This window comes from Cannabis sativa, chromosome 7 (assembly GCF_029168945.1).
Source record: "Cannabis sativa cultivar Pink pepper isolate KNU-18-1 chromosome 7, ASM2916894v1, whole genome shotgun sequence".
In the NCBI taxonomy this organism is placed as follows: domain Eukaryota; kingdom Viridiplantae; phylum Streptophyta; class Magnoliopsida; order Rosales; family Cannabaceae; genus Cannabis; species Cannabis sativa.
In genome coordinates, this window is record NC_083607.1 from 62,530,266 (window position 1) to 62,549,785 (window position 19,520).

A 19,520-nucleotide genomic window follows, 5' to 3' on the forward strand; every position below is an offset into this window, starting at 1 on the left:
CCAACTACCCATTTAATATGTTAATTAGACACTTTCAAATATCCAATATGATCATAAGAAGTGGCGTTATTTTTATTGTATTTATTAAATTAAAATATATAAGATCCTATATTTCTTATTTTGGTTTTATAAAAAAAAAAACATGAAAATTAAATATGGTTTGATTTTGAGTTAATAATAAGAATGAATTTGGGGATTAATAGTACTGGTGAGGTTGGGTACGTAGAGATGGATTGGAAGGTGTACGTAGTCATAACTAATTATTCACTATTTATATATATAGTTATATATATATTATTATGTTATATTACGTGGTGACATGCAGGAATGACGTGTCAAGTCATGGATGGAAGTAATGTCATTTCCCAAAATCTTAACAATATATTTAATTCATACGTGGATACATGTCTCTCTGACCTGTCCACTTTTTATTTTTATTAATAATATCTATATATACTACTACAACTGCCCAAACAATACCCTATATCACCACCTATACATAATCAAACATATATATATATATATATATATTTACACATATGGATTTATTGAAAATATCCACTACAATAATAAGCATATTTTATATAAGTATCTTAGTTATAAACTATAGTTAGTTGGATATATTATCTAACAAATTGGACGGCAGCAGCATAATATATAAAGATTTTAAAAAAGGATAATATATATAATTTATAAAGATATAATTAAAGAAAAAGAGTTATTTTCATGCATATATATGCACTTTTTATCTCATCTTTATACTTTATATTATACATGAATATAAATGTGAATATATATTATAATATATTAGGTCGATATGCATAAATATTATAAATATATATATCCGGTTTGTAAATTTGAAACATAATAATAATTAATATATATAATTGTAGTGAGGATCGAACAAAATCGAAGATTCATTTGGATGGATCTATATATGTTTATATATATAATTCGTTATCCATTCCAAACATATATATTAATCTATATATTAATGTTAATTAAACTTGTATCCAAAAGCTCGATCCTTCTCAAATATTTATTTTTCAAACTTTTTGACTTTCATGAAAGATATCATATATATATATTTAATCTTTATATATATGTACCACTTTTAATAAAGTGTTATTATTATATTATTTATTGTAATCAACTATTTTTTTTTCTTTAAAGTAAAAACAAATTAATTGTATGAAAATGTAATGTATATATGAATTTTTGTCTTTAATTGGTGAATATACGAGTACATATAGGTGGGTTAATCTATATATATATATATATAAATATAATTGTGATCACGTAAAGAAGAAGTATTATATAATTATAAGTAGAAATATAAAGATGATTGTTTATTTGTTGGAGTGGAAGTGGGAGAGAGTCTGGTTAATATTAATTTGATCGTTAGGTGCTTTTCTTGAGATACAATTAACAAATTGAATATTTATTAAAAAAATAAAAAAGAAAATGAAAGCAAAGAAAACAAAAAGGAAAAGAAAAAGAAAGTGTAATTTGTTGTTGGTTAATAAAATAATAATAATAATAATAATAATAATAATAATATAATATGGTTGGATGATCAATTTGATTTGTAATGTTGCCTTTCGGAAAGTGTTAACACTTTTTATGTTTGTATAGATAGATATATAAATTGGAATATCCTTTCCTTTACTTGATCATATTATATATATGGCCGTAAAATTAGACTATATATATATATTTCACTCTCACTCTTAATTAATATTATGAATTAATTATATATGGATAATGTAGTTAATTAATTATTTATTTATCTAAAGTAGAGTAAAATTTAAAATAAATAAAATAGAAAAGAAATGGAATGGAATATTAGAATGGTTTGTTAGGACACACCTACCTAGCTACCAATTATTTTATGAAAAATATTTATTTTTGATTTGAAGAATATTGAATTGTATGAGTGAGTGAATAGTGTTATCAAAGGAAAGGGATGGTAATAAATGGGTCTGTTCTCTATGTGTGTGTGTGTGTCTAATGCGTACTGGTGTGGTGTGTGTGAGGACATAAACATTTTCACTTTTCTCTTTTTTCTTTTTTCCTTTTTTCTTTCTTTGGTTTGGTTTGGTTTGGTTTGGTTGGGTTGGGATTTTGGGACCCACTACCAATATGTACGGGGTGGGAGTGAGTAAGTGTTGAGTGATCTCATCTCTCAGTGTTTGTTGGTGTTACTTATATATATATAAACCAAGCTAAGCTAAGCTAATGCTTAACCAAATCTCATAATATTTCATATTCCATTCCATTTACTCTGTTTCTTCTTGTTGTTGTTGAATATTTGTTAAAACACAAAAGAGAAGAAATTAAGGAATAATAATGAAGTATGTTTTGGTAACGGGTGGAGTGGTGAGTGGTCTTGGCAAAGGAGTCACTGCTAGCAGCATTGGTCTCCTTCTCAAGGCCTGTGGACTTCGTGTAACTTCCATTAAAATTGGTATTCAATATCATCATCACCATCTTCTTCTTTTTCTTTTTTTCTTTTTTGTTTTGAATATGAAAATGAAAATGAAAATGGAAATGAAAATGAGTTGTTTGTTTGTTTGTTTGATATGATCAGATCCTTACTTAAACACAGATGCTGGAACCATGTCCCCTTTTGAACACGGAGAAGTGTTTGTGTTAGACGATGGTGGTGAGGTAAGAAAATAACCAACTCTACATATATATGTTCATCATCATCATTTGATTGATCAATTAATTACTATGATTTGATTTTGTTCAGGTGGACTTAGACCTTGGAAACTACGAACGGTTCTTAGATATAAAACTGACCCGTGATAATAACATCACAACTGGGAAGATTTACCAGTCAGTTATTGATAGAGAGAGAAAGGGAGATTACCTGGGAAAAACTGTACAGGTTGTTCCTCATATCACAGATGCAATCCAAGATTGGATTGAGAGAGCTGCACAGATTCCAGTAGCTGATGATGATGATGATGAGGATGATAATGGAACCCCAGCTGATGTTTGTGTGATAGAACTGGGTGGTACCATTGGAGACATTGAGTCCATGCCCTTCATTGAGGCATTAGGCCAATTCTCATACCGTGTTGGTAACTAATTAACTTAACAATCTAACATCATCATCATCATCATAACTAATTAATTACTTGTAACCATTAAGTTGTTGTTTTCTTCAGGACCTGGTAATTTTTGCTTGATTCATGTTAGTCTTGTTCCTGTTTTGAATGTGGTTGGTGAACAGGTAATTTCTCCTCTCTTTTTGCTTGTTTTGTTCTAATTCTTTTACTTCACAGTGTGTTGATAAAAAGTTCATTAATGTTCAGAAAACAAAGCCTACTCAACACAGCGTTAGAGGGCTGAGATGCCTTGGTTTGACCCCACACCTCCTCGCTTGTCGAAGCACAACGGTTTCCCTCTCTCTTTACTCTATAATATATTCATTTGCTTTGCTTTCTCATGTTGGCTAAACCAGGTTTCTTCTTCACTTCAGGCACTTGATGAGAATGTCAAGATGAAGCTATCTCAGTTCTGCCATGTCCCAGTAAGTCAACAAAAAAAAAAAAAGAAAAAAAAGAAAACTTTTTAATACTGTTGTTCAAATAGTTGAAATATTAATTAATACTTTGTATTTGATTTTGTTACAGAAAAATAACATCATCACTCTGTATGACGTTTCAAACATTTGGCATATTCCTCTGCTCCTAAGGGTTAGTGAGTTTTTTCTTTCTTTCTTTCTTTCTTCTTATGTACCATGTACCATGTGCAACTTCAAATGATGGTTTTATTTTGTTCTACTCATGAATTAGGATCAGAAGGCTCATGAAGCCATCTTCCAAGTTCTCAACCTTCAAAGGTTTGTTTCAATGTTTTAGCATCATCTTTTTTAGTTCATTTTAGCAATAATTGCCTTACACTCACACAAGACATATATGTGTTGTTGAATAACTTTGCAGCATAGCTAGACAGCCTGATTTGGAGGAATGGACTTCCAGGGCTGAAATTGCTGATTTGCTGCATGACCCAGTATGTCTCATCTCATCTCACTTCAAATTTCATCAAATCAAAATAAACATAATCTTCTTTATTTACTACTGCAGGTTCGTATTGCCATGGTTGGGAAGTATACAGGTCTATCAGATGCCTACCTTTCTGTACTGAAGGTGCACACCAACCCAACCCCTTTTCAATATATATGTATGTTATTTTGAGTTTAAATTCATGATGCAATTTGCTATGTTTAGGCTCTTCTACATGCATCTGTTGGCCTAGGGAAGAAGCTTTCTGTGGATTGGGTTGCAGCCACTGATTTAGAGGATGCAACAGCTAAAGAGGTGACTAATTAAAACATGTTCACTTGTATTTTTGTTTACATTATTACTAATGTTATGTTCGTCATTCATAACCAGAATCCTGATGCTTATAAGGCTGCATGGAAGTTATTAAAGGTTTGTGTGTTTATTTTGCCTTTGGTTTTTTGCTTCATATCTAAGTTTCTCAGCCTTCTTCTGATCATCTGAGTATGCTTGTTTTATGTATGTATATATATTCAGGGAGCAGATGGTGTTCTTGTCCCAGGAGGTTTTGGAGACAGAGGAGTTCAAGGGAAAATTCTTGCAGCAAAGTATGCAAGAGAAAACCGAATTCCTTACCTCGGAATCTGCCTAGGAATGCAGACCGCGGTGGTTGAGTTTGCTCGGTCTGTTCTTGGTCTGCATGATGCTAACAGTACTGAGTTTGAGCCTAACACCAAGAATCCATGTGTTATATTTATGCCTGAGGTACCTAGTTTACACTCTAATACAGCATTTTTCTTAAATGCTGAAATCATCTGATCTGATCTCTTCATTTCACTTTTTGATTATGAATGAATAATATCAGGGGTCAAAAACACACATGGGTGGGACCATGCGTGTTGGGTCAAGAAGAACATATTTTCAAGTTATGGACTGCAAATCAGCTAAACTGTAAGTGTTTCTTTCTATAATTCCAAAGCAATAGCAAATGAGGTAGTTGTGTCTTCATAATGAATAATTAATGGTTTTGTGGTCCTTACTTATTATTAGATATGGGAATAAAAGCTATATTGACGAGAGACACCGGCACAGATATGAGGTATGCACCAAATTAAGAAACAGTAGTAAGTAATTAAAGTTTTATGGCTATATTGAATTGTTTTGTTTTGTTTTGCAGGTTAATCCTGAAATGGTTGGGCGTCTTGAAAAGGGTGGCTTGTGCTTTACAGGAAAAGATATAACAGGGCGAAGAATGGAGGTAACTAACAACTTAGTTTCATCTCATCATTTATATAACTATAATCGAATGAGTTTCAACTGACTATATATGTGTGTGTTGGTAGATTGTTGAGCTTAGGAACCATCCATACTATGTTGGGGTTCAGTTTCATCCGGAGTTCAAGTCAAGACCGGGAAAGCCTTCAGCATTGTTCTCAGGGCTTATAGCAGCCTCATGTGGGGAGCTAGAGAGTTTAGTGCAATTTGATCAGACCAACAACAACATTAGTAATAAGAGAATTCATAATAATAATAATAATAATAATAATAATAATAATGGTGATTCCATGATATACCAAAATGGGAATGGGAATGGGAATGGGAATGGAAAACCAGTAGTACTAGAACTAGATCCTGCTATTTATAGTCTTTGCAATGGGGTACATTAGTATAATATACTATTACTATTATTACATACAACAAGGGTTGTAGTTTTTGGTTAGGTTGCTGTGTATAGTTATTGGGATATTAATGTGGTGTAGTAGAAGAACTGGGGCTGATCCAAGTGTTTTTTGAACGGGTTCAGCTTGTGAAAAAGTTCAATTTCACAACCGCATACATCACTTTTTACTATCTTACTATTACTATTACTAATACTCTTGTGCGAGAATTGGAAAAGTGTATGAATTATGTTTTGTGTGAGGATTAAGAATGCCTTTCTTTTCTCTCTATAAAATATTATAGATAATCCTTCTTGTTTCTTATTTGTTTTTGATTATTATTATTGATTGGAATGAAAGCATTCATAATACAATAGCATACCAAACCAACATCAATAACATCTAAACTCATTGGTCAATCCATAATTGGTGTTACTAGAAAAGACACAGATGATAATCAAGTTGGAAGAGGTCAAATTAGATAAAAATGTAACAAACAAATTGAAAAGTCTTGTGATCCAAACCCACATATATACTAAGAAATCATATGGATTCAAAAACAAAGCACCAAAGTGTTGATAATAAATTAACTTAAATAATCAAGACAATAGCATCCAAACATTCTAGGGCCGACAAAAAGGGTCATACACGATAATACAACTTGAAATTTGTACGAGAGTTAGTGGATTTTAGTTTGCCTTGAATGGGTTCAAGTTGTGTTTAAGTTGACTCGTCTAATCTGTTTAATAAACGGGTCGTATTCGTGTTGATATGGCTAACACGAAACTGATCCGTTAATGATATATTTAAAATTATTGTAGTACTTTAACACGTCATAAATAAGTCATAAACATGTTGAATAGTGTTATTGGTTCACATATTTAAATAAAATATGTTTATAAACGGGTTACACGGGTCATGTCGTATTAACCCGTTTATAAATTGATTGTGTTCAGGTTTCGTTTTCTCACACGATAATAAATAGATCGTGTTCGGATTGATCATATACATATTTTATACATAAGTTTCGACAAGACATGTATACGATTCGCGAATACAAAGTGCCAGTGTCAATTCAAACCAAACTAAAAAGAAAAAGTATTATTGTGGGGCATCAATGTGCCTAGCACCTCCATGATAGATTGTTTTATAATTGTTTAATGATTCTCAATAATCTTAAATAATTAAGAGTGCAATAACAATATTAAAGCTGGTAAGGATTTCTCATAAAACAAGAGACTACAGAATGTTTTCAACTCAAAGCTTCTAACTTTGTTCTAACATATTTCCCGCCAAAGAGGAGAAACAGAAACAAAGTAAAGGAAATGGCTTTGAGACCCAAAACCCTAAGGGATTTCTTCAGTCCACGACCACACCCTGAATCACATCCACCACCGAAACGCTTAAGGGCTTCCTCTTCCGATTCCGATGGTCTCTCCGACCAAGAAAAGTCCCGCATTGAGTTCCAAAAACTGGTGGCCAATGCCAAACGCAACCTCAAACTGTGTTCCGACAGAGTCGAACAAGCTTCTGGTAAGCTCCCACCCAATTTGGAGGACCTCTTGGTTGAAGACTCGTGGTTGGAAGCTCTCCCTGGTGAGCTCCACAAACCCTACGCCACCACCCTTTCCAACTTTCTTCAAGCTGAGTCACGCGCCTCCGCTGCCGTACACATTTACCCACCTCCCCAATTGATCTTCAATGCTCTCAATTCCACTCCTTTTGATAATCTCAAGGCTGTTATACTCGGCCAGGTACGTACTTGCTCACATTCATCTTCATTTTGAATGTAATAATCAAATTATGAATATTGGAGGTTTTGTGTTTCAGGATCCTTATCATGGCCCTGGTCAAGCCATGGGTCTTTCTTTTTCAGTTCCCGAAGGGGTTAAGATACCCTCAAGTCTACTCAACATTTTTAAGGAGCTTAAGCAGGATCTGGGTTGTTCTGTTCCTTCTCATGGAAATCTTGAAAAATGGGCTGTTCAGGTTTCTGTAGAATAAACAAAATAGAAGCATCATGTTATTCTTGATAAATGTTTCTCTCTGATTTAATTACTCATAATTTCCATTGTAGGGTGTGCTTTTGCTCAATGCTGTTCTCACTGGTAAGAGTAGGACATTATTATAATTGCTGTATATCAAGGTGTTCAGCAACTAACTTTACTGTTCAAATTATATCTATCAATGTTGTCTCTCTTATCCATGTTTAGTATTGTCTTTTGACCTTTTTTTTTTCTTTCATAAATAACAAAGGAGATAAAGCTTCACCATTTTTCAATGAGATGAAAATTCCAATATTCTTTAGAACAACTATAATAAAGATGTATCAACAGGGGTTGTAGTGCTTGTAAAGATATAATCTACGTCAATCATAGGAAAGTTAAAATGAGTATGTGTCTGAGTTTTTCTTTTCCAATGTAAAAGGTTGTACTAAATTTCCTTTGCAGTAAGAAATCATCAGGCAAATTCACATGCAAAGAAAGGGTGGGAACAATTTACTGATGCTGTTATTAAAACAATTTCACAAAAAAAGGAAGGAGTTGTCTTTCTTCTATGGGGAAACTCTGCCCAAGAGAAACGGAGGTACTTACTTGCATACTCTTTTAGACATGCATTGATACCAAATCTAGATTAGAAAACATATAGAAAAGATGAGCACATAGAGAAAGTCATTGAATCTCTAATCTCTATTATAATTTATTGCTGCGTCTCTGTTGTCAGAGTGTGGTCATATTTTATTGTTTGCTTGCTCAATGTTTGGCCTAAGTAATTTTTATTTAGTTTTAAAATGTGCTAACTTACCTAAGAGGGAAAATTCTAAGGCATATCCCAATGGTAGAGCAAGTGGAGCAGAAAGAAAATAAATTTTCATACACATACACTACCTGAATGAAAACACTAAAACATTCATTCTCCTATAATTGATGTATACAAGGTCATTCTTTTGCCGTATCGAGTTTAGTAGGATTATTGATGTATTGTGAAATTTGTACACAGGTTAATTGATGAGTCTAAGCATCACATTCTGAAAGCAGCACATCCATCTGGTTTGTCTGCACACAGAGGCTTCTTTGGTTGCAGGTGAGTGTATCACTAGAAGATAATGATATATATAATATTAAAATGGTATAGCTTTTGAAGAATAATTAGAATGAAGTGGTATAGCTTTTAAAGAATAATTAGAGCAAATTCCTTTAGTATGTGCATCAGATAATCATGTTCGGTCAATTCCTTGTTTTGTTTAGCCTCTTGTGAACAAAAAACTTTGTTGCGTGTTAGATCAGATAGTAGTTGATACATAATTGGTAACTTGCATTGGCAAGCCAAGCCAAGCCAACCAATAACGTAAAGTAATTGTATATTTGGTTTGGTTTTAAATGACTTGAACAGGCATTTGTCTCGCACTAATCAACTGCTAGAGAAGATGGGAATTGACCCCATTGATTGGCAGCTTTGATATAATAGAAGAGCAAGTGTTGCGGCTGGGGCTTCTCCTTCTTTAATATGGATATACAGTCTTGACTTTTGACAGAAGAAAGAATATGGCAAAACCCTTTTGATTAGATCACTAATCCTCTATTTTGTTCCAACAGTAACCTCCTTTTTGAAGTTTATTTATATTGTAAGGGGAAACCATATTGATATACTAGTAATATTTGAAGAACATTACAAACATTGTATGACTATGAATTGAATGGTATTATTTGTAATTAAATTTGAAGATTGAAGTTTCTTCCAGTGTTATATAATAATGAATCATCATCACTATCTATCTACTTGTAGATCCATTCATTGGCTCGCCCTCCAGTTTCGTCCATGTCTATAAAAATGCTGACTGCCTGCATCTCAATATATATATATATATATATATATTCATCTTTAATATTTTGTACATACATACATCCATACTCATACATACATACATAGAATACGCACCTTTCCTATACGAGGTCTTTCCTTGGACTTTTGGAGGCTGTTTCTTATATGTGACACAGCTCCCCAACACTTCAATGTGTTTGCCACATCGTCAAGCCTCAGTATATACTCTTCTTCAGTCAGTGGAAATGATCTCTAATACATTAGAAATTGTTCTTAGTAAACAAACAAAAAGAAAGAGAGGCTACACAACTTCTTCCCATTGATTTAAGTCTTAACATACCTGCTCCATGTACTTCCACATGACATTCATAGCAAGCAGATTTCTTCCCATAAACTCCTACATACATGCATACACTGTTCAACTCAAACAACTCCATTTTAGAAGTATATATGTATGTATGTGTTTGTTACCTTCTTTATGAGTTGAACATCATAAGACCTTCCATACTTGTTTCTAATAAGAGTGGCCAAGTCAATCCCACTAAAGCCTGAATCATCTTTTCCAACAATTCTTTCAAGATTGTCTCTGATTCTTCTGCTACTTGTTTCCTGCAAAAACACAATCTGTAATTGACTTGATCCTATCTCACTTTCATGATTCTAAATTTAAGTAGTACCTACCTGGGGGCCATTGTAATTCTTAGCATCATCATCTTTTTGCTTTTGTGAGTCATTCTCATTCTCATCCTCATTGTCATCTTCATCTGGGAAGATTGTATTATCCAAGGCACATCGAGTAGTAGTAGTAGTAGTAGAGAAGATAGGCTTACAATTACTATTAGTATTATTGGAACCATATAATAATGGATATGAATATGAATGAAGTAACAATCTCTTTCCTTTTATGTGTAAGTAGTTGTTCCATACTCCATAATTATTATTACTATTACCACATCTACATCTACAGTGGTGGGACTGGGGAGGACTTGTTATGTTTATGCTGCTCATCTCTCTAGCTTCCACTTTCTGCAAATTATTGATTAAGTCAACACAAGATGTTAATACTAATAATGAAAATTAGAGGTAGCTGTAAGAAGAAATTGAGTAGTGAAGTGAACCTGATTTGATTTGATTGAATAGAAGAGGCAAAAATGATGTTCCAACTGTAGCAGAGCAGCTAAAGAAGCAACAACAATGGAGGATGGATGAATGAATGGATGTCATTAGTTATTACTGCTAATGAATGTAATGGTATAGGGCAATGACAACCACTCACGTGTCTACAGATACATACAGATAAATATCATTTGTTTTTTGTAATTTATGTATTATAGTTAGGCTTTCTTTTGTATCATAATTTAATTTCAACCACAAAAAATCAATTGAACACGAAAATGGGGCCACCCATCTAACAATTATAACCCACAATTTTGACATTATTGCCATTAAAATGACCAGTCAAAATCAAAATTACAAGTATTTTTTTTCTTCAGTAAATTCCATATTGCTTTCATTAATTCGTATTATTAATTGAAAGAAATAGCATTTATTATTATTATTATTCTTAATTAATTAAAAATCCACATCATCTTATATTATGAATTCGATTGGGTTATCACTTTCACTTCCATTCCCAAGGGCATTATGGTAATCTCACTTCTTTCTTCCCTAAAACGCTGAACATAGAGAGAGAGAGAGAGAGAGAGAGAGAGAGAGAGAGAGAGAGTTGAATTATCTTCTCCGACGTTGGTATTGCTCATCATCAGATCAACAACTTCGTTTTCTACCGTTTCATGTTTTAGGTTTTCCTTTTAAAAAGTGGAGCTCCATTGTTTGACTATTGCGGAAAAAGTGGGTAATTTTATGGGTTCCCATACGTGAGAGGACTGATGAGGAGGCGTGTTATTGTGTTAAGCTGCCAATTGCTTCGCATGATGATGTTGTGACTCTATGACAAAAAAGCCACCCTCTTTTGGATTTTTATCTACTTGTTTTGGGGCTTTGGGTTAGGTGAAAAAAGGTGATTTTTTTATGTTTAAAACAAGTACTTGGCCAAGCCTTGAGAACGTGGGTTGTTGTTGGATTAGACTCACAGCCGAAATAAGTTCACAAAGCTCCAATTTCTCTGTTGACTTACGAGGCCAACATGGGTTCTCACGGAATGCTTGCTACAAGGGCTGTACAGACCGAGATGCCGGTAATGGTTCAGGTATGCACCCCAAAACCTCATCTGGGTTTCTTCAATTTCCTTACTTTTAGCTGATGTGATGGTTGTTGTTTTTGCAGATTCAAGAATTGGTCCGAGGAGTCAAAAACTCTATGTCCTTGGCTCAGGTACGTGTGCTTAGTTAGATTGTTGAGAAATGTGGATTCTTCATTACCTTTTTTAGTTTTCCAATGTGTTATTATTTATTATAGGTCTTTGGGGTTAGAGTTGAGTGTGATTAGTTTTTATTTAGCTGTTCCTACTCTTGGATTTGTGCTTTAATTCGATCTTGGGAATGGAAATTTTGAGTATTGAGAAGCTCTCTAGTTTAACATTTCCCCCCTTATACTTTAGTTAATATCTCTAATGAAACATGAGATCTTCACTGATTTCTAGGAATAAAGAACAATGACTTTGATCTACGTGGATGTAATCTCATGCGAAAATTTGTGATCTTGATCTTTGTGACAAATTTTAGAGAGAGCTTCAGTTTATGATATGATAACATTCTTTTTTTATTGCTTGTGTTTCATTTTAAGGATGTATTTGGTAGTGGCCTTTGATTTTTTTGGTGAATAATTTTTTTTAGGGAGTTGTTCACTGGCAACCACCTACAGAGGCACTGCACAAGGTTAAAGAGCTACTCTGGGAGCCTGCAATTAGCAAGTACGGTGCTGATGAAGGAGTTCCTGAACTCAGGGAAGCACTGACTGAAAAGGTATATTCAGCTGCATTGTTTCCAACAATTATGATATAATCTACCTCTAAATAATGACATTACATTGAAGTACTGAGATTGCTCCCTTAACTATTTTACATGAGAATGAATGATTAGTCATACTCAGTACTGTCCTGATAGCTATTCTATTAGTCTGGGGAACATGACAGACTTGTTGAGTTACTTTAGTTTTGGTGGATTGGTGTGAGAAGCAACCCAGATTAGGTGTACTCTTCAATCAATGTATATGTTACCATGATTAAATTAAAATACAAATGACAAGGCTAGTTCAGACATCATTATTCACATCAGAGTACGATTTCTTCTATTTCTGATGGGTTAGGAGTTTCTGGGTGATATTCATAGGGGTGAAAAAGTTTCCAGGATGTTCTTGGTGTTCTGGGGTACTGGAGTTGGGGGTTAATTATTTACGAGGAGAGTTAGGAACCATTATTTGAGTTTGGTGTCTTGGGAGGAGTAACTAAAGAGAGGAGACTTTGAATTTTCAACAAGTTAAGGAGAAGAAAATCAGTGATTGCTTACATTTTAACAGGTCTTGCCTCAAAGTTTTGGTCGCTTGTTTTGTTACAGAGGATTTTCCTGTCATGGTTTGTGAGAGAATCAGTCGTCTGAGAGGGTAACAAAACAGCAAATTTAAGGCATCCTTATATGTCAAATGGAAGATTCAAGCCAAACTTTCTTTCTCTTATTGTGTTTACTGAGTAACCTCTTGACACATGTGAATAAGTTCTCTTATTTAGTAAATTTTGCAGTAGAGCAAATTGAAAATTTGTACTTTTTCTCGATAATTATCTTTTAGCTGATTATTCTTTTTCCCTTTATGTCTTGCAGTTGCGGAAAGAGAATAAGTTATACAAATCATCTGTGATGGTTACTGCTGGTGCGAATCAGGTGACACGGAATGCACTTCTGGATTTTTGCTTAGACTAACACATCTCCTTTTTCCATGTTTCGTTTTACTGGAATGAGTTCAATGAGGGATATCAGGCTTTAATTTTAGCATCTTTTCTTTGAGCACTGTATTTCAGAAGTCATACGTGAACGTGAATAGTTGCGTGGTTGGTCTGAGATACAACGTGAACCTATTTTGATAGTAATGGAACCTGGCAACCACTTTTAGAAATGTGGCGTTAACTTAGACATTTTCTTTGCAGGCATTTGTGAACCTGGTTCTTACATTATGTGATGCTGGGGATTGTGTAGTTATGTTTGCACCATACTACTTCAATGCTTACATGTCGTTTCAGATGACCGGTGTCACCAATATACTGGTCGGTCCCGGTGACCCAAAGACACTTCATCCAGATGCAGGTGAGAAACTTGGTTTTTTTTTAGTTTTTATTGTTCATATTACATCTTTGTTTGGATTATGCATCTTTACTCTGTTAATGTTCAGACTGGTTAGAGAAAACTTTGGCGGAAACTAAACCAGTGCCAAAGCTTGTTACAGTTGTGAATCCTGGGAATCCCTCAGGAACATATATACCTGATCCTCTTCTCAAGGTCTTGTTTTTCTCTCTCACACGTAGCTGTGAACTTCTGTACTATTAATCAGAGAGAAAAATCTTAAAACTCTAACCACTTGATTTGTTTGTTTGGTTGTTTGCTTTTCTCTGATTATTTTCTTATTGGCTTGAACAGAGGATTGCAGACGTCTGTAAAAGAGCCGGATGTTGGCTTGTTGTGGATAACACATACGAGTAAGTTAGAACTTTTTCTCATATCCAACATTTCATGTCTTTTATAAATATGCAATTGGGTTTTATGTTGGTGAAATTTAGTTTGAAACAAACTGATTAAGAGATGAGAACCCAATGGGAAAGTGATCAATGCGCTATTCGTTCTGATTACTTTTGAATGAAGCATACTGCTACTGGCATCCGAATCATTTTCTATTGTGAGTTTTACAAATTGGTTTTACAGGTATTTTATGTATGATGATTTAAAACACACATGTGTAGAGGGAGATCACATAGTCAACATTTTTTCATTCTCGAAGGCTTATGGAATGATGGGTTGGAGAGTTGGATATGTAAGAAACAACACCTTATCTTTCATGTCTTTTCAACCCAGTGTTGTTCTTACTTTGAGAAAAAAATTATATCTTTCAATTGAGTCCAATATTGTTAGTTGCTAATCTAGTTCTTACTTTTGTACACACAGATAGCATACCCAACAGATGTAGAAGGCTTTACAGCTCAGCTCCTAAAAGTTCAAGACAACATTCCCATTTGTGCTTCTATATTTTCACAGTACCTTGCTCTCTACTCACTCGAAATGGGACCTGAATGGGTAACCGAACGAGTGAAATCCCTTGTCAAGAACAGAGAAATATTAATGGAAGCCCTTTCTCCCCTAGGACAAGATGCTGTCAAAGGAGGTGAAGGTGCAATATACTTGTGGGCAAAGCTTCCAGAAGCTTATGTCAACGACTTCGATGTGGTTCGCTGGCTTGCTCACCGCCACGGTGTGGTGGCCATTCCTGGAAGTGCATGTGGATGCTCCGGTAGCTTAAGGATATCTTTTGGAGGCTTAGTGGAAGATGACTGCAGAGTGGCGGCCGAGAGACTTCGCAAAGGGTTGGAAGAATTGATCAGAGACGGAATGGTGCAGTAAAAGTAGTAGCAACTGTATGTTAAAGTGTTTATACTTGGAAAAAGTTATAACAAGTCCATTTTACCAGTTTGCAAACTGGGGTTCTTATGAATAAATGGCTGATGTCTGATGATGATGATGGCCTCCTCTCAATTTAAAAATAGTTTTTTTTTTTTTTTCTTTCATAAAGGCACTTCTAGTGTATGCAACATGTATTTATGTTTGTGTACAACATTAATCTTAATTTAAATGCATGCAATGCAATTTAGTACACTTCAAATTGCTTAGTTTATTGTACATACTACGTGTTCTTCTTCTATGATGTATGATGATCTGTGCTCTGCTCATAAAAGCCTTTGCTGTGATGAAATTTGATTTCTTGTATTATACAATAGAATGATCATAATAATATGGAAAATATAAATAGTTTGAATCAATGGAGGGTGGGGACTCTGTTCTATTCACTTGGGATTCTCATTTTATAGAAAGTCAAATGTTTGAGTGCTTACAGAAAGGTCAGATGTGACTGATGCTGGTGCTGGTGTGGGTGGTTCGAAAGGGATTTTACACTTTCATAGTTCTTTTAGTTTGATTATTTAGATTACATCTTTACCTTTTTCAAGAAATTTTCTTTCTGAATTTATTTAGGCTCCCTTTTAGACAATTTTTTTTTTAATTTATTGTCTAATTTTCTTAAGACTTTTTTTTTATTTATGTAAATTATTCGGCCAATATAATTATGCATGAATTAGATGTATATACATTTAAGTTGGATAATGAGTTAATTTAAATAAAAAAAAATTTATTTATATTTTATGATGTACTCAATCGTATATATTTTATAATAAAAGTTTGTTTATTATTAAAAGAATAAATAATAATAATATGTTTGTTGGGACAACAATTAGTATTTTAACACTAACTTTTTCATTATATTATTATTATTGCTTGAAGACCAAGGCTCCTTATTATCTCAAGTTGCCCACTTACATTTTCACCTGTAATAAACCCAACTTAATATTATGTTCCTCTTCAATTTTTACTTACCATGAATGAATAAACTAGAAACTTAATTCATTCATAGACATAATATAGAATATCTCCACAATCCATATACCTAAGAATGACAGATGAGCAAAAGCAAAGGAATTAATTAATATAAAAGTGTGACAAAAGAAAGAGTTTTGGTTTGGGTAATGATAATGAATGATCAAATCACATTCACATGGTCATGGTAGGACATTATAATATAGTGGGTGGGCTGTGCTGTGTTTGGCATGGTTTTTGTCTTTTCCAATTGGGGTTGGGAAAAGACAAATCCAATCCAATCCAAGGGCTACCATTTTTGTATGCATTTATGTGTTTATTTTTATAATAATATATATAATTTTACACACGAAATGAGATGAGAGATGAGATGCTAATCTGGTAAATGAAGTAAATTCTGTCAGAATATATTCCTATCCCTTGAAAGACAAAACAAAGAAAGGTATTAGAGTCTAAAGTCTTATGTATTCATGTTTCTAAAGTATCTACTCTTCTTTTTATTCATGCATGCATGCGTGCATGCATGCATATAATATATATACACATTCCGAATCAAAATACAAAATGATACAAAGAAAAATCAACCACTTTCCATAACAAATAATCAATAGCATCACAAATCATCTATCTAATCTATAATGGGAGACCGAAGACAACCATTCCGCTTTAGACTACCTTGGTTAGCCCCTCAACGCTCTACAGAGCAACAAACACAACGCTTGCGTCCCACGTTAGATGCTGTTTCGAGAGCACCAACAACATCTGAACCTGCTTCTCGACCAGCGTTTAGACCTGCTGGCAGGGTGCCCGCTCAGCCTGCTGCTTCCCAGCCTCAACCACCTCCCAAAGCTGAACCTCAATCATCATCTCCATCACCATCTCGTGTAGTCACCGAGTCCTCAAAAGAAACACCATCTCGCGCTATCATTGATGAATCTCCAAAAGAAACATCTTCTGCCTCAACAATCAAATCTCAAACACAAACTGAGTCACCAAAACAAACACCATCTGTCCCAACAACAGCTAAAGCTCAAACATCATCTCCTGCACCTGCAGCCACTAAGTCTCCAAAGGAAACACCATCTCCTGTGGCCAATGAATCCCGAAAAGAAACACCATCATCAACAACAGACAAAATCCAAACACCATATCGTCCCAACGAGTCTCCAAAAGAAAAATCATCTCGCCTAGTCAATGAGTCCACAAAAACCACTTCCCAATCAACTTCCAAACCACCATCACCGTCATCTCCTGCAGCCACTAAGTCTCCAAAGGGAACACCATCTCCTGTGGCCAACGAACCCCGAAAAGAAACACCATCATCAACAACAGACAAAAGCCAAACACCATATCGTTCCAATGAGTCCACAAAAACAACTTCCCAATCAACTTCCAAACCACCATCACCATCAAGTGCAGCTACCAAGTCTTCTAAAGTAACACAACCTACCACAAATGGTAAAAGCCAATTGTTGTCAGCTAGTACAACTACAGCTGAGTCCCCAAAAGCCATTTCCCAATCTATCAAACCTCAATCAGTTGAGGATTCGAAAGTTGCTTCCCAATCAACTTCTTCACCATCCCATGTAGTAGCTAAATCTCAACTTAGTTCCAAGCCCGAGTCACCACCTCAAGTAAGGACTCAAAGTAGCACAACGTCACCTCCACAACGAGACACCAAATCAAAGGCAAATGCTGCTTCTCCTTACCAATCTCGTGCAGCTTCTCAGTTTCAACCAGAATCGGGAAAGTCACCTCAATCTCAATCCCCAACATCTCAGCATGCCCGGATAGCTAATTTGGAAGTTTCTTCTCCAACTGGGAAAGCTACTCAGCAAAAACCAAAGGTTGGCTCTGTGTCTCAATCTCCATCTTCTCTTGAGAAATCGCAAGGCAAAACTCAAGCTCAATTGTCAGCTTATGAGCAAGAACCAGAGAGAGAGAAAATTACATCAGAAACTAAAAAGGTAAAGACCCCTCAAGATGTTCCAGTCCAAAGGGAGCAGAAAGAAGTTCCAATGCCTATGGCAACAACAAGGTCAGTACTTTCTAAGGAAGTTGTCGAGGTAGCTGCTGCCCCACCCCAGAAGTCAAATTTGAATCCCCTACCTGAATTAGAGAAACCTGAACAACTAAAGAAAATTGCTGAACATCCCAGAGAAGGAAAGTCAGACAAGGCAGTTCATGAAGAGCCAGTCCAGAAAACAATCAATGGGCATGTTTCAGCACCAATTTCTGAAAAGGACACCACCAAGGACGTACACAATGTTCCATCTGAAGCACCAAAAAGGCAACAAAAGCAAGAAACTTCTGATAGAAAGGAGACTACAACAACCACTAGTTTTATTGCAAACCATACAAAAGCTGGCAAGTCATCACATCCAACAGAGTTTCGAAAGCCTGTTTCGACCACAGAGGAAGAAGAAGTTCCTCTACAGAAGGAGATTAGAGAAGGCATGTCTAAGCTTGTTCAAAAGCTCACAAGTGGATCCCAAGTTGATGAAAAGCCAGTCACTGTCATTACCTTAACTGGTGATAATAGAGGAGCAACAATGCACATGAGCTCTGAACCAGCTAAAAAGGAAGCATCAGTTCACATTCATCGGGGCTATAAATCTAACCCTGATGACAGCCCTGAAACTGAAACTGCCACTGATGGAGAAGCAAGCTCAAGAGGAGAGAGGCACACAGACCAAATGAAAAGAGAAGCTCCTTCACCAAAAGCTTATGTTAACAACAATGTACAGAGTGTCAACAACTCCATTGTCTTCAATGCTTCAATCGAAGAAAGAAATCCAGGTGTTCAACTAACTTACTCTCAAAACATTGCTGAGGAAGTCAGGTCGATGGGTAAATCAAGCTCCATGCAAACCCGCAAGGCTGAAGTTACAATAACCCCTTCTGAGAAGCTTACTCATGAACCCAATGTCAGACGACGATGCCTCAGAGGTCTCTTCATGGAACCAAGCGACTCAGATGATCCAGAAAAGCCTCGGCGCCATGGTTGTCGCTACAAGTGTGGGGAGAAAAATGTAGGGGAAGAGTTCTAATCATGTATCCAACGAAGACTCATCTGCTGATCATGTAATCTAAGCTTCATATAAAATATGTCTGTATATAATAAAAATCTTACAATAAGATTGGTGAGTGCATGAGACATTAATGCAAGACAATTAAGATGGTCTGGCTCTGCCTATTATACTATGAGAAAAAAGGCTATCCACTGCATACCTGTCTTTCAAAACCCAGATTTTAATAAACTGAGAAAGAGACATAAAACTATACAACACAATGAGCAATCGTTCCTTTTGTTGTCGTTTTGAGCAAAAATAAAAAGAGAATAAAAATTGGGGCCAGCTCTGTAAAGGGTATGTAGATTGAAGCTTAGAAGTGCTTGGTGGTTACATACATAGATAGTTTATGATGGCCAGTACGTATAT

At 35.0% G+C, this 19,520-nt stretch overlaps 5 protein-coding genes across 6 annotated transcripts; 4 read left to right on the forward strand and 1 right to left on the reverse strand.

The window, feature by feature from the left end:
- The first annotated feature begins 2,006 nt into the window (after window positions 1-2,006).
- LOC115698016 (uncharacterized) lies at window positions 2,007-5,967 on the forward strand. Of its 2 annotated transcripts, XM_030625195.2 has the most exons (17): window positions 2,007-2,467; window positions 2,591-2,670; window positions 2,756-3,089; window positions 3,177-3,241; window positions 3,324-3,407; window positions 3,491-3,541; window positions 3,645-3,707; window positions 3,807-3,853; window positions 3,954-4,023; window positions 4,098-4,160; window positions 4,242-4,331; window positions 4,407-4,445; window positions 4,551-4,778; window positions 4,879-4,964; window positions 5,064-5,112; window positions 5,191-5,271; window positions 5,357-5,967. In XM_030625195.2, exons 1-17 carry the CDS (start codon window positions 2,350-2,352, stop codon window positions 5,678-5,680), a joined length of 1,872 nt encoding a protein of 623 aa, XP_030481055.2. In that variant the 5' UTR covers window positions 2,007-2,349; the 3' UTR covers window positions 5,681-5,967. The 2 variants fall into 2 exon arrangements, with proteins under 2 accessions (XP_030481055.2, XP_060957631.1); XM_061101648.1 differs by lacking the exons at window positions 4,407-4,445; window positions 4,551-4,778 and having other exon boundaries at window positions 2,020-2,467.
- An 858-nt stretch (window positions 5,968-6,825) lies between these two features.
- Window positions 6,826-9,406, forward strand: LOC115697823 (uracil-DNA glycosylase, mitochondrial). The gene is made up of 6 exons (XM_030624960.2): window positions 6,826-7,425; window positions 7,502-7,660; window positions 7,749-7,779; window positions 8,122-8,257; window positions 8,672-8,755; window positions 9,065-9,406. The coding sequence occupies exons 1-6, from the start codon at window positions 6,997-6,999 to the stop codon at window positions 9,129-9,131; spliced, it is 906 nt and encodes a 301-aa protein (XP_030480820.2). The 5' UTR covers window positions 6,826-6,996; the 3' UTR covers window positions 9,132-9,406.
- Window positions 9,254-10,899, reverse strand: LOC115697824 (uncharacterized). The gene is made up of 6 exons (XM_030624961.2): window positions 10,612-10,899; window positions 10,175-10,519; window positions 9,965-10,102; window positions 9,834-9,890; window positions 9,611-9,745; window positions 9,254-9,513 (listed from the first exon to the last, which is right to left on the reverse strand). Exons 2-6 carry the CDS (start codon window positions 10,499-10,501, stop codon window positions 9,448-9,450), a joined length of 723 nt encoding a protein of 240 aa, XP_030480821.2. The 5' UTR covers window positions 10,502-10,519; window positions 10,612-10,899; the 3' UTR covers window positions 9,254-9,447.
- Window positions 10,900-11,122: 223 nt separating this feature from the next.
- On the forward strand, window positions 11,123-15,306 carry LOC115697430 (aromatic aminotransferase ISS1). The gene is made up of 9 exons (XM_030624430.2): window positions 11,123-11,702; window positions 11,780-11,827; window positions 12,289-12,417; window positions 13,270-13,329; window positions 13,593-13,749; window positions 13,835-13,941; window positions 14,080-14,138; window positions 14,362-14,470; window positions 14,602-15,306. Exons 1-9 carry the CDS (start codon window positions 11,640-11,642, stop codon window positions 15,052-15,054), a joined length of 1,185 nt encoding a protein of 394 aa, XP_030480290.2. The 5' UTR covers window positions 11,123-11,639; the 3' UTR covers window positions 15,055-15,306.
- Window positions 15,307-16,718: 1,412 nt separating this feature from the next.
- On the forward strand, window positions 16,719-19,308 carry LOC115697806 (flocculation protein FLO11). The gene has a single exon (XM_030624939.2). It carries the CDS (start codon window positions 16,719-16,721, stop codon window positions 19,128-19,130), a length of 2,412 nt encoding a protein of 803 aa, XP_030480799.2. The 3' UTR covers window positions 19,131-19,308.
- Window positions 19,309-19,520: the final 212 nt, after the last annotated feature.